At 41.2% G+C, this 26652-nt stretch overlaps 1 protein-coding gene across 1 annotated transcript in view; it reads right to left on the bottom strand.

Moving 5' to 3' along the window:
• Positions 1-26652, bottom strand: part of LOC117825636 (seizure protein 6 homolog) — a 163761-nt gene that overhangs the window by 72615 nt on the left and 64494 nt on the right. The window contains exon 5 of the mRNA XM_034701549.1: positions 10820-11009. Within this exon, the coding sequence (XP_034557440.1) occupies positions 10820-11009 (190 nt within the window). The remainder of the gene's footprint in view (positions 1-10819; positions 11010-26652) is intronic.

The raw sequence follows: 26652 nt of genomic DNA, 5'->3' as shown, positions 1-26652 counted from the left end.
GCAAAATGTTCTTACTCTGCACATAAAATAAGTGCATACACAAAATCACCGTCGGATTCATAACAAGGACATCTGTTCAGTGCATCAATACGCTGAATTTCACCTCGGCAGAGAGAGAGGTGATTGTTGTGGAGATTGAGGAAAGAACAATTTTCCGAAGCGTGTCAGCGGGAGTCTCCATGACAGAAAAAATGAAGCCTGGGTTTCTTACAAAGGCTGTAAATGCTCTGTCTCCTGAGGTTCGCACCATGGCTCAGGTTAAGAACAAATAGGGTAACACTTTACAATAAGGGTCCCTTAATTAGCATTAGTTAATGCATTACTAAGCATTAATTAACAGTTTAATAATAGTTTAATAATCATTACAATTTATTACCTAACATTAACTAACACATTAGTTAGTGCATTAATAAGCAGTTAATTAATGTCCACTGCTCAGAGTTAATTAATACATTATTAAGCATTAATAAAAGTTACAAAACTTAATTAGTTAACCATTAGTGAATGCTTTCTGGACCCTTATTGTAAAGTGTAACACATGCATCCCTTAAGTAACACATTATAAATGCTAAACTGCCTCATTAGCATCAGCATAAGCATAAGCGTGTGCATCACTTTTAAGTGTCCTCTGGAAACACTTCTGTTGTGTTGCTGTCTATTTGCAGCACGTTTTTCTAATGTATTGTGTTGTGGTCTTTGCATCGCGTTTTCTAAATGCTGCACATGTGTTGTCAAATTGATGAAGATGTTTTCTTAATTTGCTTGTGTTTTGTCTTTTTGCATGTGTTTTCTTAAGTTGCAGTGCTGTGAGCTCTCAGGGCCACCGTACTTCTCTGTGCCAGTTGAGATGTTATCTGTGATTATCTGTTTTATTCTAAATAAAATGTGTTGAATTCTTTATATGTGTTGCTTCAACTACATTTCAACTCATTTTGCTTCAGTGTATGTGTTACCTAAGGGATACATGTGTTACACTTTACAATAAGGGTCCAAAAAGCATTCACTAATGCTTAATTATGGTTAAGTTATGCTTATGAGGCAGTTTAGCATTTATAATGTGTTACTTAAGTGATGCATGTGTTACACTTTACAATAAGGGTCCAGAAAGCATTCACTAATGGTTAACTAATTAAGTTTTGTAACTTTTATTAATGCTTAATAATGTATTAATTAACTCTGAGCAGTGGACATTAATTAACTGCTTATTAATGCATTAACTAATGTGTTAGTTAATGTTAGGTAATGACGATTATTAAACTATTATTAAACTGTTAATTAATGCCTAATAATGCATTAACTAACGCTAATTAAGGGACCCTTATTGTAAAGTGTTACCCAAATAGTTTGATATTAAAGAGGATGCAAAAAAAAGACTAGCAGAACAGAAAAGAAGGAAGGAAACTGGAGGACAATACCAGCTGATCTGACAGCTCAGGATTAAAGAATGCCTGCGATTATTGGAGACACCTCCATATCAGAAATGTGTTCCCAAAACAAGGGTGAAAGTGATGACATTCAACCGTCGCCTAATGGTCATTCATTTAATGTAATGAGCACAGCACGCCACAATTATCTGCCACACATTCTCAGGGGCGTAGAGTAACTTGCCACCAGCTGTGTCCAAACGCATCCAACAAGTCTTCAGCAGCCCACATGTACGCTCTATTACGGCACACGTGAGGGCATGGACGTTGTTTTAGTGCATCTTTTTTGGGGGGGAGACACAAATGGGGGGTCATGAGATGTCTTCAAGAGTTGTTTTTTTTTTTAAAAGTTGTCTAAAATAGTTCATTTTAATAATAATAATAATAATAATAATAATAATAATAATAATAATAATAATAATAATAATAATAATAACAATTACTCAATATAATTAAAAAATATCGACAAAAATAGTGAAAATAGAAAATGTGATGAGTTTTCTGCCTCTCTTTTTGCCAGATGGCTTTATGACAGTCATCTGTTTTTTTTTCTTTTATTGAAAGTAATTTAAATATGTCATGCATTTAGTTCAAAGAGATGTGTGTACATTTTCTGAGACAGTTGGTCGTCATCATTTGTGCGTACGCATGGTCTGAGGAAGTTCTATTTTTGTTTAGAGTGTAAGAACACATTCAAATTAGAATATATTGATGAATCCCAGATGAGGCCCAATATCTGCCGTTTGGATCAACCACGTTTTGGGTGTCTCATCGGTAGAGTCCGAGCAAAAGCAGACATGAAATTAACTAGAAGGTCATTTAAGTTGGCGTTGGAATTGAGATAATAAAAGCTGCCCACACGCATGGGTATGATGATATAATGCATATTCAGAAATATAATCCTGCTACACCATGAACAGTATGAAAAATAGAAAACACCATGTGAAGCCTGTGTATTTATTTCACTGGATTAATGTAAAACGTTTAACGCAGCACGTCTGCTGTTCACATGTCCGTTGTTTTCCTGTTGAAGCCGTGTTTAGTATGAAATGACATGTATGCCTCTGCAGGTCACTTATTGTCCGTCACCTCACACTGAGAAACACAAAGGTATTTAATATGCAGCCTGCCTCTGCGTCGTCTCTATGCGAGCTCCCTGATAAGTGCGATTATTGACTTCGGGATGTGTTTAGCGTCTCCAGCAGGACGCTGAATGCGTGTCAAAAGTGACACACTGCAAACCAAAGTGAGCATGTTCAGAGCATGTTCAGCCGTGAACACAATCACACGGCCTGCCTGTCTGTCACTCCGCCGGCCCCGCTCTCTCCTTTCTCTGCAGGAGAACAATAAGTGGCAACAGCAACTCAGCGAGATGAATCCTATCTCAGCCGGCACACTCGCTCCTTCGCTGCAATCCAGAAACACTGGCTGTATTGATCAACAGTGTTTTCTTTCACTGTTTCAGACAAAAGGCCGGAGAGGGGAGGAGAGCTGCTGCTGCAGGGAGGAGAGCGATGGAGGAAGAGGGGGAGGAGGAGGGATGGAGAGTTTCTGCTGTTTGAGTGGAAAGTTTCAGCTGGAGGTGAGGGAAGAGGTGGACCTGAACACTGACTCCTGTCTCTGGACTAATGTGCACATAATCATGAGACACTAAAATCAACAAGCTCTCATTATCTCTATGTAAACATGTCCTTGAATCATTCTGTGTGATAACACATTTTCTGCAGCCGGATGTGTCAACACGTTCACGGTACGATACGAATCATGATGGTTGGTTTATGATAAGGAAAACCCTTCCTGTGTTGAGGCTTAAGAGAAGAGATAGTTTCACAACATCAAGCTTTCCCACCATTTTGATGCAGTCAGATGAAGCTAACGGCCAAATTCCACCTGATCCGTGTCTGGACCGGATCTGATAGGTTTCTATTCTAGTCAATGTGTTAACTTCCACTGGATCCGCTCCATTGCGTGCCAGCTGCGTCTCTGATCCGGCAGGTCTGAGTCCTCCAGATCAGATACACAAGACTTCTATTTCTGCCGGATGCCGGAGCACGACGCATCAATCTCAACAGAGCAGATGGAGCGGGACAGGAAGTCAGGTTTCACCAAAACAAAATGAAAACATCCGGTTAATTTTCAGAATAAAACACTCTGTGTTATCACCAGATCGTATTTCACTTAACTACAACAACAAACCAAAGTCATGATGAGCGGAGCCAGACCTGGAGTCAACAGGTCAGAGGTTTTCAGAGGACCAGAAAGACAACATGGATGAGGAGACGAGGAGGAGGAGAATCCTTGATTCAGGGATTACTGCTGGTCACATGACTCCAGCTGTCCAGAGGTCCTGCTCCATGCTGCGTTCTGAAAACACAACTGGTGGGTGTTGATGGACGAGAGAGCACGGAGCCGGACCGCAGCGGACTGAAGACGGACCGGACACGGATCTGGTGGAAGTCCTGTGTAAGCTAGCTGTTAGCTTCACTCAGACTAATGGGTCAAAATGTAGTGCTGGAGAAAAACTGTTTTTGAATTCATGATGGATTCAGGAGGACGTGCTGCAAACACAAAACAGTGTTTGTCACACTTTATATCCTTAAATGCAATATTAGACGATGTAATCACACATTGCACATGTTTCTCATGTAATGCAGGCTTAGACTGTGACCACCAATAACCTGCAGCAGTCCTTTAGTTAATGTTATACGACCTGTAAAGGTTCAGGCATCAAAAACAAAACATTTGTATTCTTTGTTCATAACTTAGATTGAATATGCTTTGTATAGTTTCAAGGGTGGATCCAGTGAGTGACCAGGGGTGGCTGTAGCTCCCCCTGAAATCTGATTGGCCACCTTCATAATCCTCAACTATAATTGGTTTTCTGGCCTAAAGTAAGAGGCGGGACTTATGCTAGAGTCTTCTATTAAGGCTGCGTTTCAAGAAGCTGCTTATATTTCACTTTGCATTTAATTGGAGCTATTCTCTTGTGTTTGTAACTTTGGACCTAAATCTTTTGGGGTTTTTCAAAGATGTAAGCTAACATGGTTTTTATGTTGCTTTTTTGTTGTAGTTGTAAATATAAACAGAAATATAACATCTGTATGGTGTTTAGGATTAATAAATGCAAGGGTTAATACATGCAATTAATTATGCATGCACCGCTAAAGCAACTTCCGCCCCAGCCTGCCTTCTCTCCCGTCAATATGAAGACATCTACTAGAGGTCATTGCATCATTACATAGATGCATATGGGCTGTAATAATCTGCTCCACAACACACCTCGACTTTTATTTTTATAATGATTTAAAAACAAAGTAAAATCAGCTTTTAAAACATTAAAAACATCTCTCATTCCCAAGAGAACTTGCAACAACAAGGCTGCACTGCTGTACGTCTCTATCAATTCAACAGGGGTCTGTGTGTGTGTGTGTGTGTGTGTGTGTGTGTGTGTGTGTGTGTGTGTGTGTGTGTGTGTGTGTGTGTGTGTGTGTGTAAGAGAGAGAGAGAATGTGTTTTTCTTGCTGATCTAGCTTCTAGCAGGGCCGTGTAGAGAACAGAGTGTCTCAGAGGAGAGGAGAGAATGTAATAAAGCAAAGAGAGAGAGAGAGAGAGAGAGAGAGAGAGAGAGAGAGAGAGAGAGAGAGAGAGGAAGGGAGGGTTGTTTGTTTGGAGGATGAGAGGATTGACTTGTTTGGTCCTGATTCTCTCTTTTAAAATCAATCTCCTCCTGCAAACACAGAGACAAAAACACTGACAAAGAGCAGACACACACTTTGTATCTGGCTCTGTTTGAACAACACATCCACACATTTATCTGTGTTGTCTTTTTATTAAAGATGTGACCTGGTTCAGACTGTCTCTGCTGCCGGTGTTCAGGATTTATTTAGCTCCGCTGCACAGAGAGAGCGCGTCTTAAAGCGGAGGATCTGATTGGTCGAATGAGGAATCCCAGAGTCTGTTATTAACAGGTCGCTGATAGGTGGAGCAGACCGGATCAGAGATGAGGGGTTGTGTTTGGATATGTTCAGTTTAATGTAAATTAAATGTCCTTTCAAATGCTAAAGATATACAGTTATATTCATAACAACTGAATTGATTTTGGATCATTTTTTTGTCTTGAAATCTTGGAGAAGCTTTCTCAGGATGAGTAAAAACCTTACTTTATGAGATGCTTTCCTCAGCCTCTGCGATCAAAGCGATATTTAGTCCTTCTCTCTTCAGACAGCGGTGGTCAGAAGCAAGCAAACACAGCACAGACTGCTTTAAGCAGCAGGTAATGATGTTGATGCCTCTTTTTATCAGGGGAGGAGTCTTTCAGGAGCCATCTGCGCTTTGGAAGGCCATCAATAGAAAGCGGGATAAATGGAGGGAAATCATCAAGGATCATCATGGAAGCATCTCTGCATGCTTCAGAGGAGGAAATCTGACCAGCAGGTCCACAGCTGACCCGGTCTGCTGGGGGCTTTAAAAACACCATCAGACTCTAACAGAACGGCATCATGGATTCTTTCTGCAGAGAAACAAAGACAGCTGCAGAGGACGACTTCAGCTCACTCCTCTGTCATTACCACGCTGCAGAATAACGCTCTAAAAAAGTCCCCGGCTCTGCTGCGAAGTAATTGGTGAGCGGAAGAGTTACGAAGACAATCTATTAGTTAATAATGTGACTGATTGATTGCACAAGTTATTTGCTGTCTGACAGCAACAACTCATTTAGTTAACAAGAGAAAAAAGACACAGGAGTACACGCCGTCCGCACACGCCCGGAATACAAGACGGGACCAGAACCATTCAAATATTCAGTCCTATGAAGGAGCCAGTAACTATCAGGTGTTATTGATTAATGAATCAATCCCCAAAGAGTCATAACTACTCTGTTATTCTAAACAACAAAGAGGCCACGCCCCTAATCCTACCTCCCTTAATCCTTAATCTAATGTAAACAGGTGAGTTGTATATAAATTCAGCCGTACAGTTGTCATGATCGTCCCTGGTGTCTCTATTTCTGTCTAGAATGAATCACTGTTGTTATTTAGCTTTGATCAATCAGAATCATTCCCTTCTATTCTGCTTTAATCTGCTGCATTCTGCTCTATTGTCCTCTCTGCAGATTGATTTGATATGACGTGTGTGATCCATAGACTGTATATAAAATGGACAGCGTTGCTCCGCCTCTTCCCGTTGTACGGTTTTGAAGCCAAAAAAACCCGTTCCAATGCTCAGCCATTGTGCAGCCAGAGTCTCTGCAGTAGAGAATTTCTGTGATTGCCACGGTAATTTCTGTGTTGCCACGGTAACAAGCTCCGCCCTACAGCGTAGCGTCACAAGATCCTATGGAGTTTCCCTCTCAGGGTTCCCACTCTTTTCCAGAGATCATTTTCCAGGACATTTTCTGTGATGATCAAGCTTGTATGACAGTCTAAATTTAGTTCCTAATTTAGTTCCTAAATAGTCAAATATGTTCCTCTCAGTGGAAGTCTACATTGAAAGATGTGCAGTCTATGGCTAACCATGAAATCATCTCCTACATGCTTAAAAATGATGGCAAATTAATTGAACAATGCAACCACAGCTGTACAGCACTTCACTTTATTAGTGCAACCAAGTAATAATGATGGCCAACTCTCATCTCAGCTTTCTCTTTTCTCCAAAAATATTAAATTAACTAAGTAAAAAACAAAAGAGCCAGCAAAGGACTCTGGAAGCTGCCTTACTGAAATAAATGGTAACACTTTATATTAACTACACACTTTTAAGCATTAGTTAAGTATTAATTAAGCATGAATTAATACTTAACTCATCATCTGTAAAGCATTGTTCATACATTAATACTCATTTATATATCATGTACAAACAGTTATAAATGTTTTATTATTCATGAATATGACTCTCTATAATGTGTTAACTAACTCTTTGTTCATACTTTATAAATGATGGATTCACCAATTACAAATGAGCTATTATGGTCATTATAAACCAGTTATAAACACATTTACAGGTTATGATTCTAACATTCAGTAAGGGTTAGTGAACACCTTATTACATAGCAAATTATGATGAATCAAGGCAGTCACAAAGGACTTATAAGCTGCTTGTTCATGGTTTTGTGAGCTGATCTAAAGTGAGGACTTGCTTTACAAAGAATTCATTAATGAGATTTAAGACCAGCAGCACCTTAAAACACAGAATCCAAGTTATTGTTCAGTTTTGCAGCTGCATTTAAACTTGAGTTTAAAAATGATTTTATACAGACAGAGTTTAAATGTTACTGTGTCTTTTAATATAATTGATATCTAATATTTTATTTGAGTTTTGCCACTGTGAGCACTTTAAGTTTGAGAGATTTCTTGTCCAGTTACAGAGTATTTTGTGACTACCTTGATTAATCATAATTTGCTATGTAATAAGGTGTTCATTAACCCTTACTAAATGTTAGAATCATAACCTGTAAATGTGTTTATAACTGGTTTATAATGACCATAATAGCTCATTTGTATTTGGTGAATCCATCATATATAAAGTATGAACAAAGAGTTAGTTAACACATTATAGAGAGTCATATTCATGAATAATAAAACATTTATAACTGTGTTTGTACATGATATATAAATGAGTATTAATGTATGAACAATGCTTTACAGATGATGAGTTAAGTATTAATTAATGCTTAAAAGTGTGCAGTTAATATAAAGTGTTACCAAATAAATAAATAATAATAACAATCAGAGGATCAGAGCATAAATTGACCGAAATAGAACTGAATGATAAAAATGGCCACAAAAGTTGAATGGGGATGTGTTTTTTTTAACCTTGTTAGATCGCACGCAGTCATGTCGGAATCATTTTCCAGGACAATCTGTGATTTTCCAGGACATTTTACTTTTTCTCCCATTTTCCAGGTGTTTTCCAGTACTGGAAAACTGGTCAACTGTTTTCCAGGTTTTCCAGGATGCATGGGAACCCTGCCCTCTACAGCAGCTGTCAATCAAAGCAAACTCGGATGTAACACCCCGTTTTTTAAACTCTAATAACTAACGAAGAAACTGTTCAGAAAAAATAGGCCTTGAACACAAAACAGTCAAATACTAACTACATATCACCACAGCATACGGATGTGAGAAACATTAGTACCACGTGTATTAATTTTTTAAAGTTTGACCACAGCCCCATTCAAATGAATGTGGGAGACGGCGGTTTTTAACCTATACTGCAGCCAGCCACCAGGGGGCAGAGTTTTTGTGGAAGCTTCACCTCCAGCCGAGCGAGCTGCACTCCTGGTGTCATCAGGTCGTCCCTGTTGTTTATTTCTATTGTTATGGCGTTTCAGCCAATCAGAATCAAGTACTGAACACAGCCGGGTGTTGCTCTTTTATATGCATGCACTGGGGCAAAAACTTGAAAACTAAATCGTATGACTCTAACTTTTGTGTGTTTTCTTGTAGCTGCTGTTACTCTCCTCTCTCTCTCTTCACAGATTCCTATATATGAAGCTTTTATGGCTGAATGTAATTAAACTGAGTGATGCTGTGCTCAGGATTAAGCAGAGCTGTGTTGTTTTAATATATATTCAATGACTTGAATTAGATTGAGTCCATTCATTAAACTAATTCCAATTTAAAGTGATGAATTGTTTTAATTTATGTGAATACAGGCTGTAATAATGATGCAAGAACAATTCATACATTACACTGACGGCACTCCACATACAGTCTTTGAACTAACAGAAGGCTGGAGCTGGGTGAACAGGTTCATCTGAGTCCAGACTTCAACAGTGCATATAAATCATAGACTACATACAAACATTCATGATGGGACAGCTCCCACAAACTGGCTGCGGTTTCCGGAGCTTCAAACCCACACAAGAATCTGTTCTGCTGGGGACTGAGGACTGAACCCACCTGAGGACTGGACCCACCTGAGGTCTGGACCCACCTGAGGACTGGACCCACCTGAGGGAGTTGATAGCTGAAGGAGTGTGAAGTAAATCTCACCAACTGATCTATACTGCATGGACTCAAACATCCCCGATGTGAGCACTTGTCTTTGGGGTATTTTGGCTTAATTTTTGTACAACAGGAGGAGGTGAAGACATGTCGTCCATCTTTATACACAGTAAGTTGTCCCAGATGAGTGAATACTTAATGCAAGATTCATACTTTGCACTGAATATTCTGCAGCATCAACAACAGCAGCTGATTTTAGCTGCTGTTTTATTTGTTTCTGAATTTCACCATTCATAGAAGTTTAACTCTAAACCCTTGAATGGATCCTCCCTCGAATAAGAGGCTACAGGTGAAACATCACCACTGCTCTTGTGTTCTGACCACAGGTGTTTTATCACCTGCCTGCAGGAGCTCCAGCATTCAGTTATCAAACAGAACATCAGTGCAGGCTCTCCAGCAGGGCTCTTGATCACTTTTTAACACTCATGCACGCCGGTTCTAATTTATACTGTAAGATATTTGCACTCACCATTATTTTGCATACCCCTGCAATCTTGTGCAGGGTTTTCATTGCACCTATTGTTCTGCAAAGAAAAATATCAATTCCTTGTATCTGGTGATAAACCAGATCCTGATCCTAAATCCTCACACTGACACTGAATGCATACTGTACATAAATCAATCTGCAGTGAATAAAAGACCAAACTGAATATAATTGAAGTGTTTTTAAGCTGTTTTCTGATTGCATTATTACCAAACATTACCACAAATATTCCCTTTGTCTGAATCTGACATGAGAATTTGAGCAGTGAAGCTGTTTTGAATGTTTTTCGTGTTAAAGTGAGCACCAGATTAGCACACTGAAGCCTGATCAGCACAGAAACAGCCTCCAGTCTGACCCAGAAATACAAAAAAAGAACTAGACTAAAACACATCATGTTTAAAACACCTGCTCGCTCTGTGTTGCTGTAGGTAAATGTGAGATTCCATGAACATTTATTGAGTAATATGAGCATGCAAAAAGCTTTAACATGTAAACACCACCTGCATGAAACCTGCAGACACTGAGCTAACAGGACAGCAGGTGAATCCTCCTTTATCTCTCTTCATGGCAACACGGTGAGCTCTAACAGCTCGCTGTGACTGACAGCTGGCAGAAACATCTCCTCTCCTTCAGAGGAGCCCCAAAAGAACAACAACTGACAGATGATGCAACATTACACTGACAAGAAAATCATCAGCTTCAACATGAGAGAGCCTTCAAAAGCTGTTGTGATAGATTCAAACAAAGAGAGCTGGATTACGCTTCAACAGGAGGAAAATAATAATCATAATAATAATAATAAATAATAATCCTGAACGTTTCAGCAACATCAAAGCTGCAGCAAAGCTCCAACATGAAAGCTTCCTGCGTGTTGTTTTGAACAGCATACAGGCGTTTCAGACTCTTACCTTGGTATCTGAGCAGCACAGAACCGGCCTCAGACTTCGGGCTGTGGAAGCGGATGGAGATCTGGTTGCTGTGGCTCCGAACCACCAACCCTCTCATCAGGATGGACTCGTTGGCCAGCATGGTGTTCTCGCCGTGACCCACGTCTTCAAACGCCACCTTGTCTCCCTCCGACAGGTTCACGTTCATCACCTGATGGAGACAGAGAGAGGAGGAGGTTGAGTTTTAAAAAGGTCTGAGATTAAGTGTTTGTTGAGTTTGAGTTTTTCAGACGCTGATGAGTCGATGCAGCAGCTCATCACACGTCAGCTCCTGGACTAGGGGAGGACTGATGATCCTGCAGTGTAGTCGATTCAATTATTCACTTTTTTCAACTCCACTTTAAAATCTTTACCAAAACATATCTTAAAATGATTTATCAACAGGATCATTTTCAACAAATTTGAAAGATGTCAAAGGTCAGATTGTTCCTCCTCGATATGAAGGATGTGGAGAACTTTGCAACTCACATATAATCTGTCAAGCTGCAACCTTAGGCCTTGAGGTACAACCCCAATTCCAATGAAGTTGGGACGTTGTGTTAAACATAAATAAAAACAGAATACAATGATTTGCAAATCATGTTCAACCTATATTTAATTGAATACACTACAAATACAAGATATTTAATGTTCAAACTGATAAACTTTATTCTTTTTAGCAAATAATCATTAACTTAGAATTTTATGGCTGCAACACGTTCCACAAAAGCTGGGACAGGGTCATGTTCACCTCTGTGTTACATCACCTTTCCTTTTAACAACATTCAATAAACGTTTGGGAACTGAGGACACTAATTGTTGAAGCTTTGTAGGTGGAATTCTTTCCCATTCTTGCTTGATGTACAGCTTCAGCTGTTCAACAGTCCGGGGTCTCCGTTGTCGTATTTTAAGCTTCATAATGCGCCACACATTTTCAATGGGAGACAGGTCTGGACTGCAGGCAGGCCAGTCTAGTACACGCACTCTTTTACTACGAAGCCACGCTGTTGTAACACGTGCAGAATGTGGTTTGGCGTGGTCTTGCTGAAATAAGCAGGGGCCTCCATGAAAAAGACGTTGCTTGGATGGCAGCATATGTTGCTCCAATACCTGTATGTACCTTTCAGCATTAATGGTGCCTTCACAGATGTGTAAGTTACCCATGCCATTGGCACTAACCCAGCCCCATACCATCACAGATGTGTAAGTTACCCATGCCATTGGCACTAACACAGCCCCATACCATCACAGATGTGTAAGTTACCCATGCCATTGGCACTAACACAGCCCCATACCATCACAGATGTGTAAGTTACCCATGCCATTGGCACTAACACAGCCCCATACCATCACAGATGTGTAAGTTACCCATGCCATTGGCACTAACACAGCCCCATACCATCACAGATGTGTAAGTTACCCATGCCATTGGCAGTAACACAGCCCCATACCATCACAGATGCTGGCTTTTGAGCTTTGCGTCCATAACAGTCCGGATGGTTCTTTTCCTCTTTGGCCCGGAGGACACAACGTCCACAATTTCCAAAAACAATTTGAAATGTGGACTCATCAGACCACAGAACACTTTTCCACTTTGCATCAGTCCATCTTAGATGAGCTCGGGCCCAGAGAAGCCGGTGGCGTTTCTGGGTGTTGTTGATAAATGGCTTTTGCTTTGCATAGTAGAGTTTTAAGTTGCACTTACGGATGTAGCGCCGAACTGTATTTACTGACAGTGGTTTTCTGAAGTGTTCCTGAGCCCATGTGGTGAAATCCTTTACACATTGATGTCGGTTTTTGATGCAGTGCCGCCTAAGGGAACCCTTTGATGATATTATGGACCGTAGATGATGAAATCCCTAAATTCCTTGCAGTTGCACGTTGAGGAACATTGTCCTTAAACTGTTCGACTATTTTCTCACGCACTTGTTCACAAAGAGGTGAACCTCGCCCCATCTTTGCTTGTGAACAACTGAGCAATTCAGGGAAGCTCCTTTTATACCCAATCAAGGCACCCACCTGTTCCCAATTAGCCTGTTCACCTGTGGGATGTTCCAAACAGGTGTTTGATGAGCATTCCTCAACTTTCTCAGTCTTTTTTGCCACCTGTCCCAGCTTTTTTGGAACGTGTTGCAGCCATAAAATTCTAAGTTAATGATTATTTGCTAAAAACAATAAAGTTTATCAGTTTGAACATTAAATATCTTGTATTTGTAGTGTATTCAATTAAATATAGGTTGAACATGATTTGCAAATCCTTGTATTCTGTTTTTATTTATGTTTAACACAACGTCTCAACTTCATTGAAATTGGGGTTGTATTAAGCTGATGCTAAAAACTGCAGTTCCTCCACTAGAGGCTGGCTGCAGAAACACCAGAAACCACATACACACCCATTCAAAGAAGATCTCTACAGCAGAAATAAACATGTTTACAGCCTGGGTCAAAAAACTGTTTAGGTCTGAGGAGCTCATTTCTCTCTCAGCACACACCGTACGGGGGGATTTATTATAACTGGTTATTTTTGAAGTTATTAAACGTACGAGTTTTGCCCAAATAAGGGCGTGGCTGACTTGATTGACAGGCGGGACTTTACCTCACACTAGCTCCACAGAAGTTAGGTGGAGTTCAGCATTTCCAATACGGCACCTGCCAAAGATTGGCTTCAAAACTCTGCTTCAACAGACGGGTGACGTCACAGAGACTACATCCATAGAGTAAAAAATAAACCACTTTTAATCTCCACTGAGCTTTTACTTGCAAAAAAAAAAATGCATGGACTGAGTCGTGCTTATTTCCTTTGAGGTAATTGCATCCTTTGGATATATTTCCTTTAACTTCTGATATGATTTATCGTCTTCATAAACCACAGAAGTGCTTTATACACGTAGGCGTTGTTTTGACCCTGCAGCTCTTTAATTTCCCTCACTGCTAAAAGACTTTTGGTAAAGCGTGCAGGCCGAAGAGGGCGAGACAACAGCTTTGTGAAAGATTTTAAAAATAAGTGAATCACAGCACAGACCACGACTGAGGTCGAGGAACTTTCATGCATAAGTTCTCCCTTCATATATGCGTGCATAAAAAGCTGAAAACAAATGCAAATGCATGTACGCACTAACGCACTTGACGTGTGCAGGCGTAAGCAGAAAAGCGAGTGACCACTTCAGAGAGTCATGCTGTTTACAAAGCGTTTAACCAGAGCAGGAAGACGGTCACAAACAGCCTCGCTCTGCCTGTCACTTTATGCATATGGAAATCAGATGGAAATTCATCTATTTACATAATATGTATTTGCAGTCATGGCCATTCACATCAAAATTGCACCCGACTCACTCACACTGTGCTGCAGCAGCTCCTCACATTATTCTGGATAATTTCAAAATTGGCATAAAGGCTCGGCGCAGAGTTTATCCTTTCAGAGTGGCAGCCATTATTGTTTCCACAGCGTGAGCGAGTTCTCCAAATTCAGATCAGATAATAAAATGCTCCTTTTATTAAACTGCTGCAGGGCGCCGCTCTCCTACAATAATTTTATCTGAAATTATTTGCACTTACGGTTCGTGATGAAAAGGTGACTGCCTGAACAGTTCAAGGGCACGCAGCACTCACATTTACATGAAGAGAGAAATCAGTGATGAAAGTTGACCTGCAGGAAGACGACCTTCACGTGCTTTCTGCCGTGCAGCAAGTGATTAATAATTTCATCAGTACAGGACATCTACATTAAAATCTGCGTGCAGCGCTCAGACTGGAATCAGAAGGGAGGGATGTTGAGGAAGCGAGAGGACGGTGTGTGGCTCAGTGATTACACTGCAGATAGGGAAGATAATTGTCAGCTTGTCTCCATCTCTGACAGCTTGTCTGCTGAAAAAATGTGTCTTTTATCAGCTTTTATCGCAGCAGGTATATCTTTATTCAGCCGTTAAAAAGAAAGAGGCGTCTGCTCTCCACGTGGCCCTCCACAGATCATATCGACCGCCTCCTGTCGCTCCTCGCCGTGAGAGGAATCCACAGATCTCCTGAGAGGAGCTGTGGAGGGAGTCTGATGTGGATCCACTGACAGGACACGAGCGTCGGGGTACTATCAGACGAGTATCTGCACCGGGTGACTCTCTGCTGATGTTACGTGAACAATCAGACCAGACTGAGGACTGAGGTGTTAGGTCGGAAACAACAGCATGTGTACAGCTGTCAAAATGTTAAAAATAGATGACTATGTCTACGACTTAATCTGTTACAGGGAACACAAAAGATGGAACAGATGGGGCGCTGGTGGCCTAGCGGTCTAAGCGCCCCACATGCAGAGGCTACAGTCCTCGTCCCAGGGGTCGCCGGTTCGATTCCCGGCCGGTCGACCATTTCCTGCATGTCTTCCCCCGCTCTCTACTCCCCACATTTCCTGTCTCTCTTCAGCTGTCCTATAAAATAAAGGCAACAAGGCCAAAAAATATAACTTTAAAAAAAAAAAAAAAAAAAAAAAAAAAAGATGGAACAGATGATGAAGTACAATTTTAGGAATTAAGTAGATATTAATGTTAAAAAATTTTAACAGCCTAGTTTCAGACGTTGCAATAAAGAAGTAATGATTGCAAAGACTTATATAAGAAGTGAACTTCGTTTTAAAAGTGAAGCCAATGCAGAGTGTCTTAAATCTGCATTTCATCAGTGTCCAGCAGGGGGCGACTTCACTGGATACAAAAAGACGTATGCAGGCCTGATTCTCAAAAATGCCATGCAGCTATTGCACCCTCTAACGTTGCAAACAAAGGGTTAAATGTGCCACAAACTGCACTGCAGAGCAAATGGCGTCTCTTTGCTGTTGTTGCAAGAATTTAAATTAGACATTATGTTTTCATTTGGGACAAAACTGTCCTCTTTCTCTGCAAATGAACCTCATTATAAAAACATTTAAATCACAAACACCAGCGAAAACAGCCCCATGCAACGTCAAGAGTGAGAGTTTTACTGTCTGCTCAAACTCTTCAGGGATCATGATGACAATTCCACCTCAGGATGTCCTAAAGTAAAATATCTTTATATTTTATTTTGACATAACCATTATTGTTATAATCAGGATTTGAATTGTGGGCTGTTTGAGGCACATCCAGGACGTTACACGTGACGTTTGTTTTCATTCAAAAGAGCTACTCTTCCTGTCTCGCTCCAGAGAGGAAGCTTTGTGGTAAACTATGATCTCTGTATCACATCTGTCATCGTCTCCAATCGTCCCCTCCCAATTTAGCTCATCATCAGTGTGTTTGCAGACAGATTTAAGCTCTGTGAGGACGAGGAAGCAGCTACACAGCAGAGAGCGGAGATGCTAACAGCTCGTCTCCTCAATCAGATGCAAAACAAGAGCAAACTGCACAGAGCTGCAGAACTTTAAAGGCAATCTTACACTTGAGCATTATTGGGTCCACATGCTTTTTGAATTGGAGCTCGAGACAGAGCAGAAAGGAAATGATGAGCAAAAAATGGATCTACTTCCCAGCTGATTGGTCCAAACCTCAAGTATCAAGTCTTCTTTGATACAGCATGATGTTCATTTTGGTCCCATTTAGAGTCAAACACCTACAAGAGGGATCAGGACAGATATCTGGTGATACATGTCCACGTCTACTCCAGGTGTGGTCACTTCTTGCTTTGAAATCACAGGTATCAGCAGCCACAAAGCTCCAGAACAGCTGCTTCATATTCGGTCACTTGGAGCAGCTCTTAACTCTTAAAGGAAGCTTCATGAGTCAACCCCTGAAGTTGTGATCACTCTCTCAAACTGACCGCCCCATCACGTCTTCATCAGTTTAACATTTAGTGACTCGTGCCGCATGTAGGCAGTCCAGAGCTGCGGTCCAAAGTTTCCCTGCTGGCTAAAAATGTAAAAAGAGGGAGGGATCGATGACTGCTATCACTTAAACCCACTTAATACTGCTTATATAATATTGTTCCTACAGTCCATTATTCAATTACAGTGCACTTGTTTAAACTGAAGCTTTACTTGCAGCCCACGTTCAGCGGGAGCTCGAACGCATCATGAGTGAGTCACAGTGTTGGAGCTCGGCCTCTGCAGCGCGCCTGTGTATAACAAGTCATAATGTGCCGTTAATGAACTCATGGACACAGCATCAGGATAATAGTGCGCTGAACAAAGGGCATCACAGAGTAATCACATTATGCCTTCAGCTCAGGGATAATAAAACACTTGAGGGAACATTGGGAGACGTAATCCAATTTGGCCTGGCACCGGTCCAGCTGCTGTATAACTGTACCTCACAAACATAATCATGAGGGCTGAACCCACGGCTGCAGGAAGAGTTATTACCAACAACATAATGGATCACGGTGCACTTTATATCTGAATCACCAACTGCAGGAAAAAGCAACTTCAGCTATCCGAGCAAACGGAGACGAGTGGACACATTATCAGGGCGAATCTCCTGAGAGCTGCAGGAGTGTGTGAGGATGCCTTTTTGTTGTTCTGCTGTTTATCTGGGCTCACAACTTGATGCTAGAACTAACCCTGCTAGATGTGTCTGCCCACACAGTCCTAAACTCTTCTTTAGAAAATGTCAATTGTAGTTTGGTGCACAAGTTCCCTCCTTTACAAAAGCAGCAACAAGAGGACAAAAGCAGCCCGTACGCTTTGTTGGAGAGGTGCTGTTTGATTCTGAACCAACAGACGTGAGCATCAGAGCCGGATCCAGCCCTCAGGAGGATTCTGCTGTCTGGTTCTCTACGTTTGTTTCCACTGTGGGGATATCATATAAGGTTATTAACAGATTAGAATGAGTGCTCTGAACATGGGGGCGTGGCCTCAGGGTTAAAAGCATAGACTGTGTAAATAATGGACGTAGTATTCGTGACATCACCTATCTGTTCCTGAGCGCTGTTTGGAAGCCAATCGTTGGCGGGAGCCATATTGGAAAATCTGAACTCAAATGCAGTTTATAACACTTTGAGACCGGAGGTTGCCGCTTGGTTAGAAATCCTTCCATTAAAGGGATAGTTCAGGTATTTTGAAGAGAGGTTGTAGGAGGTTCTTGATAGTAGTAGGTGTATTACCAACAGGAGATCCCGGTCAGCTCGGCCTGAGAAACCAACTGAAGAACAGACGCTACACCATCAACCTCTGCTCCACCATGACATTTAGATCATCTAACCATGGTGAGAGAAACTTTAGGTTAGCTATCTCTCCAAAGAAAGTTAAACCATGAGCGGTGGTGATGATAGCAGCAGGGTTCAAAGTTGTGACATTAGTTTCTTTTTAAAGGTGTGTGAACCACAGAGCTCAGAGAAGAAGGAGAGCTGAATGAGGACAGTTTCTTGTGTTACAGCAACACTGTCCTAAGCATGGGTGTTATGGCTGTCGAGCTACAGGTGGGCCGGCCTTCCTGGTCATGTGACCAATTGGCCAATGAAACGGGAACACTGTGGTCTTGATTAGCTCGTGCAGACACCTTTGCATGAGACGAGGAGAAAAGAGACGCCGTTGTCGGAAGCCGTGGAGGACATTTTGGGAAGTTTCCTCCTTTTCCCATTGCAGCGTGAGCTGGTCCTGGAACCGTTCAAGAGGGCCTGGAAAGAGAAGTCACTACAGGTAAGGTCTGCCTTCTCCTTTGCCTTTTGCTCAACAGCCACCTTTTTCCTTCCTTAATTATGGCACGGGCAGCCAAATCTTGAATGCCCTAGACCAGTGGTTCTCAAAGTGGGGTCCTAGGACCCTTGGGGGTCCGTTAACCATATTGTGGGGGTCCGTGAAATAATTATAATACATTTCTAATAAATTATAGAACTGTGCTGTATAATTATAAACAGCATGTATACAGATGAGGACCATTTGCGCCAATGAAACCAGCATATTGTGCCCATTACTCCCAGCCTAGTTAGCTTTGGGCCAATAGAAACTGATATGATTGTGACACTCACATCAATCTGCCACGTATCACTCATTCACACATCACTCCATCACAACTGTTCCTGCTACTACTTAGCTTTGCTTACTAGCTCGCGAGCATGGAGACATTTCTAAATCAGTTCACATCGTCAAGTGATGCTAAGCCCAAGCTAGCTAAATTAAGACAATATGACGACAGGTATATAGAGTTTGGTTTTACAGAGAACAGTGACGGGAGACCAAAATATGTCATGTGTCTTCAGGTGCTAGCGAACAAAGCTATGAAGTAGGGCTGTCAAAATTGCTCCAAAATGACGTTCAAATATTCGCTCTAAAAAACCCAGAGGTTCGACCATTTGAATATCTATATTTGTGCATTATGTCAATAACAGGTGGACAAACTAATACAAAAAGATAACTACTTGTATATGTATTTTTATTTCAGATTTAACATGCCTAAAACATACCTACACATTACAAAACAAGTAAATGACCTAATGGTCTATACCGTAACACTTTTAAGACCGGAGACCTCTCGTTCGCTCGCTCGCCCCCCTCTCTGTGCGTAATGAGCTGAGTGAGTGCTGAACAAGAACAAGAGCAATTAAAGGTCCTGACTCTTGTCCCTAATATAGGCAGGCTTCATTCAGTGATTGAAGCAAATATTATTAACATTAATTGAAGTTAAAAACGAAAAAGTAGTCCACTTACATTCTTGGCGCTTGTATAAAAAAAAAGAGGAAAAACTGCATTTTATCCCAGTGTCACTGATTGTTGGGCTCTTTTAGTCCACTGTCAATGTAGAGTCTTAGGCCTGACAGGTTATTTACCAAAAACACAAGACAGTCCACATGTGAAGAAGACAGTCCACATGTGAAGAAGACAGTCCACATGTGAAGAAGACAGTCCACATGTGGAGAAGACAGTCCACATGTGAAGAAGACAGTCCACATGTGAAGAAGACAGTCCACATGTGGAGAAGACAGTCCACATGTGAAGAAGACAGTCCACACGTGAAGAAGACAGTCCACATGTGAAGAAGACAGTCCACATGTGAAGAAGACAGTCCACATGAGAAGAAGACAGTCCACATGTGAATAAGACAGTCCACATGAGAAGAGGCCTGATCTCTTTTTATTCACTATATTCCCAGCGGAGGAAAAGACGTGTTCAGAGCGCACTGAGGATCCGGGGATGGAAGGATTTCTCTCTGCAGTCTGCTTCATGCTGTGCATGTGTGACTCCTGTGACCTGTCCCTGACCTGTCATGCAGGGCGCCCACTCGCAAAGCAGCCGCCGATGTGTTTTTTTCCACAGTCGAATATTAATTTTCACAATCGAATCTCCGTTTTTTTTTAATATTCAAATATATATTCAAATTTAGAATATTCGTTGACAGTCCTACTATGAAGCCAGCCAAGCTAAAGCGTCATCTGATCACCCGGAATATAAGGACAGAACTAAAGACTTTCTCCAGCGAAAGACAGAGAGGAACACATCCGTCAGAAAACACAGATGGTGAAGTGTTTTCTGTTTATCACTGTGGAACAGGTCTGAAGTATTTAGATTGATACGTTTTACAATTCAAATAGTTCCAAGGGCATCTAAGAGTGAGAATGGTAGTAAGCATATGTGCTTAATCTATGAGACAATTATGAGGGGGTCCTTGGAAAATGTTCTCACCTGTGAGGGGTCACATGCCGCAAAAAGTTTGAGAACCCCTGCCCTAGACCACGCTTGTGCCAGGGTTGTGTTGCCGTGACACATGTTAAATCGACCGCAACAGGCACATAAGAACGCTAATTGACGTGGAATCACTGGGACTATTTTCAATCCTCTGAAAAGAGTTCAGACACATTTAGTTTCTGCTTGTTGACACCATAGACCAGGGGTGTCCAAACTTTTTTCAAAGAGGGCCACATATGATGTTGTCAGAATACCTCAAGGCCAGTGGCTCCTACTGAGACTTAGGAATCCTAAAAGTTATATATGAAATATCTATTTAATATTTAGTATCATTATTTTCCTATGGCAGGATCACGATCTGGATTTCATCACACTTCTTTTTCATGTTTTTTTTAAGACCTTTCTGACCAGCAGACAACATTTTAAGAACTATATAATTACTTTCCAGAGTTCTGAACATTTTTGATGCACCAAATTGTGCCTTTTCTGCACATAATTTATAATTTGATCTTGTCTTGTGTCCTCTTTTGTGTCTTCTGAAGTTTTAGTGTTCATCAAGAACATTTTCACATCATGATAAAAACATGAATTTGAAAACTTGTCAACTTTAAGAGTTCTTGTGTTTCTTCTTTATTGCCATCTTGCAGAATTCCCAGAGCTTTGGTTTTAGACAGGTAGTCCATATGAAGCTTTTTGAGACGTTTCTGGATTGACTTAAGTTTTGTTTGTAGAAAGAAACTGTGATTAATTTCTTTGCTATAAATAACACAATTTAAGATGGAAGCTTGGGGCCATAAATAAATGGACCTTGGGCCGCAATTGGCCCCCGGGCCGTACTTTGGACACCCCTGCCATAGACCGTAGATCATAGATCAAAACAATGTGGCTATAACGGGGTCATCTCTATATTCCCACATCTCTAGGACATTTTCAAAATGAGGTCTTGTGTTCCTACATTTCCCTTCAATTTAAGCTCTATCCTCCCACCAGATTTTTTGGAAGCACTTTATAGTAAATGAATGAATGAATTAGTCATTTTATTTTGATCATCAGAAATCGTCACAATCACAAACATTACAAGAAAAAATAAAACAGGCTGATCAAGGGTTTCAGCTGAAACGGAGCTTATAGATGCTGAAATGTGGGAACATAGGCACGCTCCTGCTAAAATGTTAGCTTCAGGTAGCATGTTAAATCAGCAGGCTACAGGCATTTTTACATAGGATCCTGTCCAGCAATATGATCAACGAGCGGAGCAGGTGAGAGCTTCTGCTGCAAGAAGTGAGACTTGGTAACAACAGGACTTCAGGATCTTTCTGAATCCGAACCAGCGGCTCACATATGGCTGCAGTCTGCATCACGCACCATCCAACGAAAAGGACCAGGCTGCAGTGTTTCAGTGTGTGTGTGTGTGAGGGAAACTGTATGAATGACTCTATATCAAAACATATTAAAACAAAATAAAGAAATATATATTACATGAGATTATATTTTGGAATCATTCAGCCCCATGACGGCTTGAGCCGGAGCCCTGATGTGCTGCAGCTGTCACACAGCGAATATGCATCTGGTCTGCTGTGAGTGAGGACTCCTCCATTGCTGCTGTGTGTGTGTGTGTGTGTGTGTGTGTGTGTGTGTGTATCACTTCATAACATCCCTCCTCTGAAACACACTCCTCTCTCTCTCTCTCCTCCTGTAACATATTTACTCAGTGAATAACTAAATCCTCATGAAGAACTCTTATCTCCTGCAGCGACGCAGCAGAAAAAAGAGGAGAGTGAGCGCCGTGGTGTAAAGAGAAAAGCCTCTCTGACATCCATTTACTTTATAAAAGCAACAAATGACAGCTGAATAATTCAACTGACACTCCCTCATTAAATATAAGACGGCAACTTTGGGGGGACAGCGCGGAGGATGAGAGCAAAACAGGGACAGATGGAACCCTGGGATGGGTGTTGACTAATGGATCAAAGTGTGTGTGCGAGAGAGAGGAGTGTGTGTGTGTGTGTGTGTGTGTGTGTGTGTGTGTGTGTGTGTGTGTGGAGACGAGTGAAAATAAATGAAGCAACACAAAGAAGAAGACAGGAGAAATGAGAAGGAGATGTAGTGTAATGCAAAATCATGTTGAATGTTGCATTCCTGCACTTCTTATTCCCGTCTCCTCGTCTCTGTTGATCTGATGGTGCAGAGAGATTTCTGCAGAGAATAAAGGAACTATTTATCTCTAATTGCCCGCCTTCTTCAAAACACCACATTTCCAAACATCATGCATAATTATAGCTCTCTAAACAGCACAACCTGCCCCTTAAAGGCATCACGCTGCGTTTAATATACTCTGGTGATATCAGCGTCCCTGTCAGGAGATCCAGGAAGCGTGCCGCCTGCATGTGTTCCTATAAGGACCGTGTGTGTGTGTGTGTGTGTGTGTGTGTGTGTGTGTGCTAATTAACGGCAGTAATTAAGAGGGAGGTGAGTAAATGATGGAGTCGGGGGAACATCTGTTGGAGCAGGAGAAGTGGGTCACAGCGGAGGGAGACGGAGGCGGCGTAGAGCCTGTCAGGAGAGGCCGCTGATGATGAAACTGCTGCTCGCTAACTGTCTCAACTGTCAGGACCACAGCCGGAATCACCTGAGCAGGTAGAACTCCACTTCTACAGGAGAAGAGCTCAGACTGCTTCTTAACCAACCCTCTAGAGTTAACACAGATGCGTATGACAGTATTGTACTGAGGATGTTCTTGGGGAAGATAGCGGTCTGGTGTTTTTGGTTCATTTAAAGATGTGTTTTGAGCTACGACTCATGTAACTGTTGTATTTAGTCTTTATCTGCATTGACATTGTGCCGTTATATTTAGATTTTTAGTTATGGTTGTACTCTACATACTTATCTACGTTGCTCTGCAGTGCTCCACCTAAACACTAGTTGGCAGTAACATTTATATGCTAGGAAACCTTTACCTGAATCCAAGCTTCTTAAGTTGAAGTTAAAGTTTATAAATGTTGATATTTATGGTGCAGGAGATTGGAGGAAATCGAACGTACAGCTGCTGGAGTGAAATGGTGTGGTAACACTTTACAATAAGGGTCCCTTAATAAACGTTAGTTAATGCATTATTAAGCATTAATTAACAGTTTAATAATGTTTTAATAATCATTAGAATGCATTACCTAACATTAATTAACATATTAGTTAATGCATCAATAAGCAGTTAATTAATATCTACCACTCAGAGTTAATTAATACATTATTAAAGGTGCTGTGAGGAACTTTTGTTTTGTATCGATTCTGGCGCCCCCCTTGTGGACAAAGTGATACCTCTTATCTCTTGTCCTATACATGCAAAAGGAGTGTTTTCAACAAAAGCATCATCCTGTTGTGCTCAACTGTCAACTTTATCAGGCAATGTGATTATTTTCCATGAAAACAGTCAAAGAAAGGCTGTTTCTGAAGCAAGATGTCCATCATCTGGACTGACACCTACCCTCCCAGGGCGGTTTCAGGCATTAAAAATTACAACAGAGAAGGTGTCAGTGTTGCTGCTGATGGTCTTGTTTGCTATTGAAGGTTATAAAGAGGCATCGGTATCATTTTCAGTCTGTTTCTCAGCCAGTTCAAAACTCCTCACAGGGCCTTTAAGTATTAATAAAAGTTACATAATGTAATTAGTTAACCATTAGTAAATGCTTTCTGGACCCTTATGTTGTTCAAAGCTCTCCTCTGTGTGAGTTGAGATTTTATCTGTGATTATCTGTTTTATTGTTTTAAATAAAACGTGTAAAATTCTTTATATGTGTTGCTTCAACTACCTTTCATCTAATAGTGGTTCAGCGTATGTGTTACCCAAGGGATACATATGTTACACTTTACAATAAGGGTCCAAAAAGCATTTACTAATGGTTAACTAATTACATTATGTGCATTTTATTAATGCTTAATAATGTATTAATTAACTCTGAGCAGTAGACATTACTTAACTGCTTATCGATGCATTAACTATTATGTTAATTAATGTTAGGTAATGCATTATAATGATTATTAAAACATTATTAAACTGTTAATTAATGCTTAATATTGCATTAACTAACGTTTATTAAGGGACCCTTATTGTAAAGTGTTACCTGGTGGGGTAAATGCAGGAAATACGACGCCATCTAGGCAACCAATCACAGGGCTTGCAGTCCGCTTTGCTTTGGCGTGCAATTCCATATTTGAAGAGCTGCATGTCGGGCTACGCGTGGAGGCTTCTGTGTACTGTAGCTACAGGGAAATGCAAACCTGCAGAAACAGCACTTCTACACCAGCGCACATTCAACAAAGAAGAAGCTTAAAAAAGGAGGTTTGGAGTAAGGATGGGGAATGATTTTAGAATATTAGAATATTCATTCACTTTGTAAAAATCAAAGAGTTACTTGAATATTTTCTCATTTTTAAAGTACACATTTTCATCATTTCTACTGGTGCCTTCTTGTAATATGTATTCCCGCCAGACGGTGGCTACAGAGCGTCTTAAAGCTGTTTCAAAGTAACAGAAGAAGAAGAATGCTAACTGCATTAAATAGCAAAAGAAGATGGAAACATTAGCACCAGTCGCAGCCATTTTCTCTGTTTCTGAATCTCACACTACTACACACGTATTTCCAGAGACTGAGCATGGCTGTAAAATGTAAACACACGCGCCACGCTGCGTCACAGAAACACTGACATAGAGATCGAGACAGACGCTCAGAGACCGCTACTAGCAGCACCTCGTCCTGCTGCTGGTTAACAAGACTGACACACAAACGGACTGTTGATGGGACAGGGGGGGTGTGAAGAAGAAGAAAGAAAGGTACTTTATTAATCCCCAGGGGAGAAATTCAATTTTTTCACTCATGCTATTTTCGGACATGCTACACATACAGTTTTTTGGTATATACAGTCATGGCCAAAAGTTTTGAGAATGACACAACTATTAATTTTCACAAAGTCTGCTGTTACAGTTTTTATAATGGCAATTTGCATATACTCCAGAATGTTATGAGGAGTGATCAGCTCAACTGCAATTAATTGCAAAGTCCCTCTTTGCCTTGAAAATGAACTTTATCACCAAAAACACATTTCCACTGCATTTCAGCCCTGCCACAAAAGGACCAGCTAACATCATTTCAATGACACACAGGTGTCACACACATTAACACAGGTGTGGGTGTTGATGAGGACAAGGCTGGCGATCAATCTGTCATGATTGAGTGACTGGACACTTTAAAAGGAAGATGGTGCATGACACCATTGTTCCTCATCTGTTAGCCATGGTTACCTGCAAGGAAACACGTGCAGCCATCATTGCATTGCACATAAAGGGCCTAACAGGGAAGTTTATAGCAGCGAGTAAGATTGCACCTCAGTCAACCGTCTATCCAATTATCAAGAACTTCAAGGAGAGAGGTTCAATTGTTGCCAAACAGGCTCCAGGGCGCCCAAGAAAGTCCAGCAAGCGCCAGGACCGTCTCCTGAAGGTGTTACAGCTGCGGGATCGGGCCACCACCAGTGCAGAGCTTGCTCAGGAATGGCAGCAGGCAGGTGTGAGTGCATCTGCACGCACAGTGAGGCCAAGACTTATGGAGAAAGGCCTGGTGTCAAGGAGGGCAGCAAAGAAGCCACTTCTCTCCAGTAAAAACATCAGGGACAGACTGATATTCTGCAGAAGGTACAGGGACTGTGGGGTTGCTTTTCGGTCAAGGGAGTGGGCTCTCTCACAATCTTGCCTAAAAACACAGCCATGAATAAAGAATGGTACCAGAACGTCCTCCGAGAGCAACTTCTCCCAACCATCCAAGGGCAGTTTGGTGATGAAGAATGCCTTTTCCAGCATGATGGAGCACCTTGCCATAAAGCAAAAGTCATAACAAAATGGCTCGGGGAACAAAACATTAAGATTTTGGGCCCTTGGCCAGGAAACTCCCCAGATCTTAATCCCTTTGAGAACTTGTGGTCAATCCTCAAGAGGCGGGTGGACAATCAAAAACCCACAAATTCTGACAAACTCCAAGCATTGATTATGCAAGAATGGACTGCCATCAGTCAGGATTTGGTCCAGAAGTTGATTGACAGCATGCCAGGGAGAATTGCAGAGGTCTTGAAAAAGAAGGGTCAACACTGCAAATATTGACTTATTGCATGAATTCTGTGTAATTCTCAATAAAAGCTTTTGATACTTATGAAATGCTTCTAATTGTATTTCATTATACCATAGAAACAT

This window comes from Notolabrus celidotus, chromosome 14 (assembly GCF_009762535.1).
Source record: "Notolabrus celidotus isolate fNotCel1 chromosome 14, fNotCel1.pri, whole genome shotgun sequence".
Taxonomy (NCBI): domain Eukaryota; kingdom Metazoa; phylum Chordata; class Actinopteri; order Labriformes; family Labridae; genus Notolabrus; species Notolabrus celidotus.
Note: the sequence above shows the minus strand (reverse complement) of the source record. Positions and strands in the feature narration are given on the sequence as shown.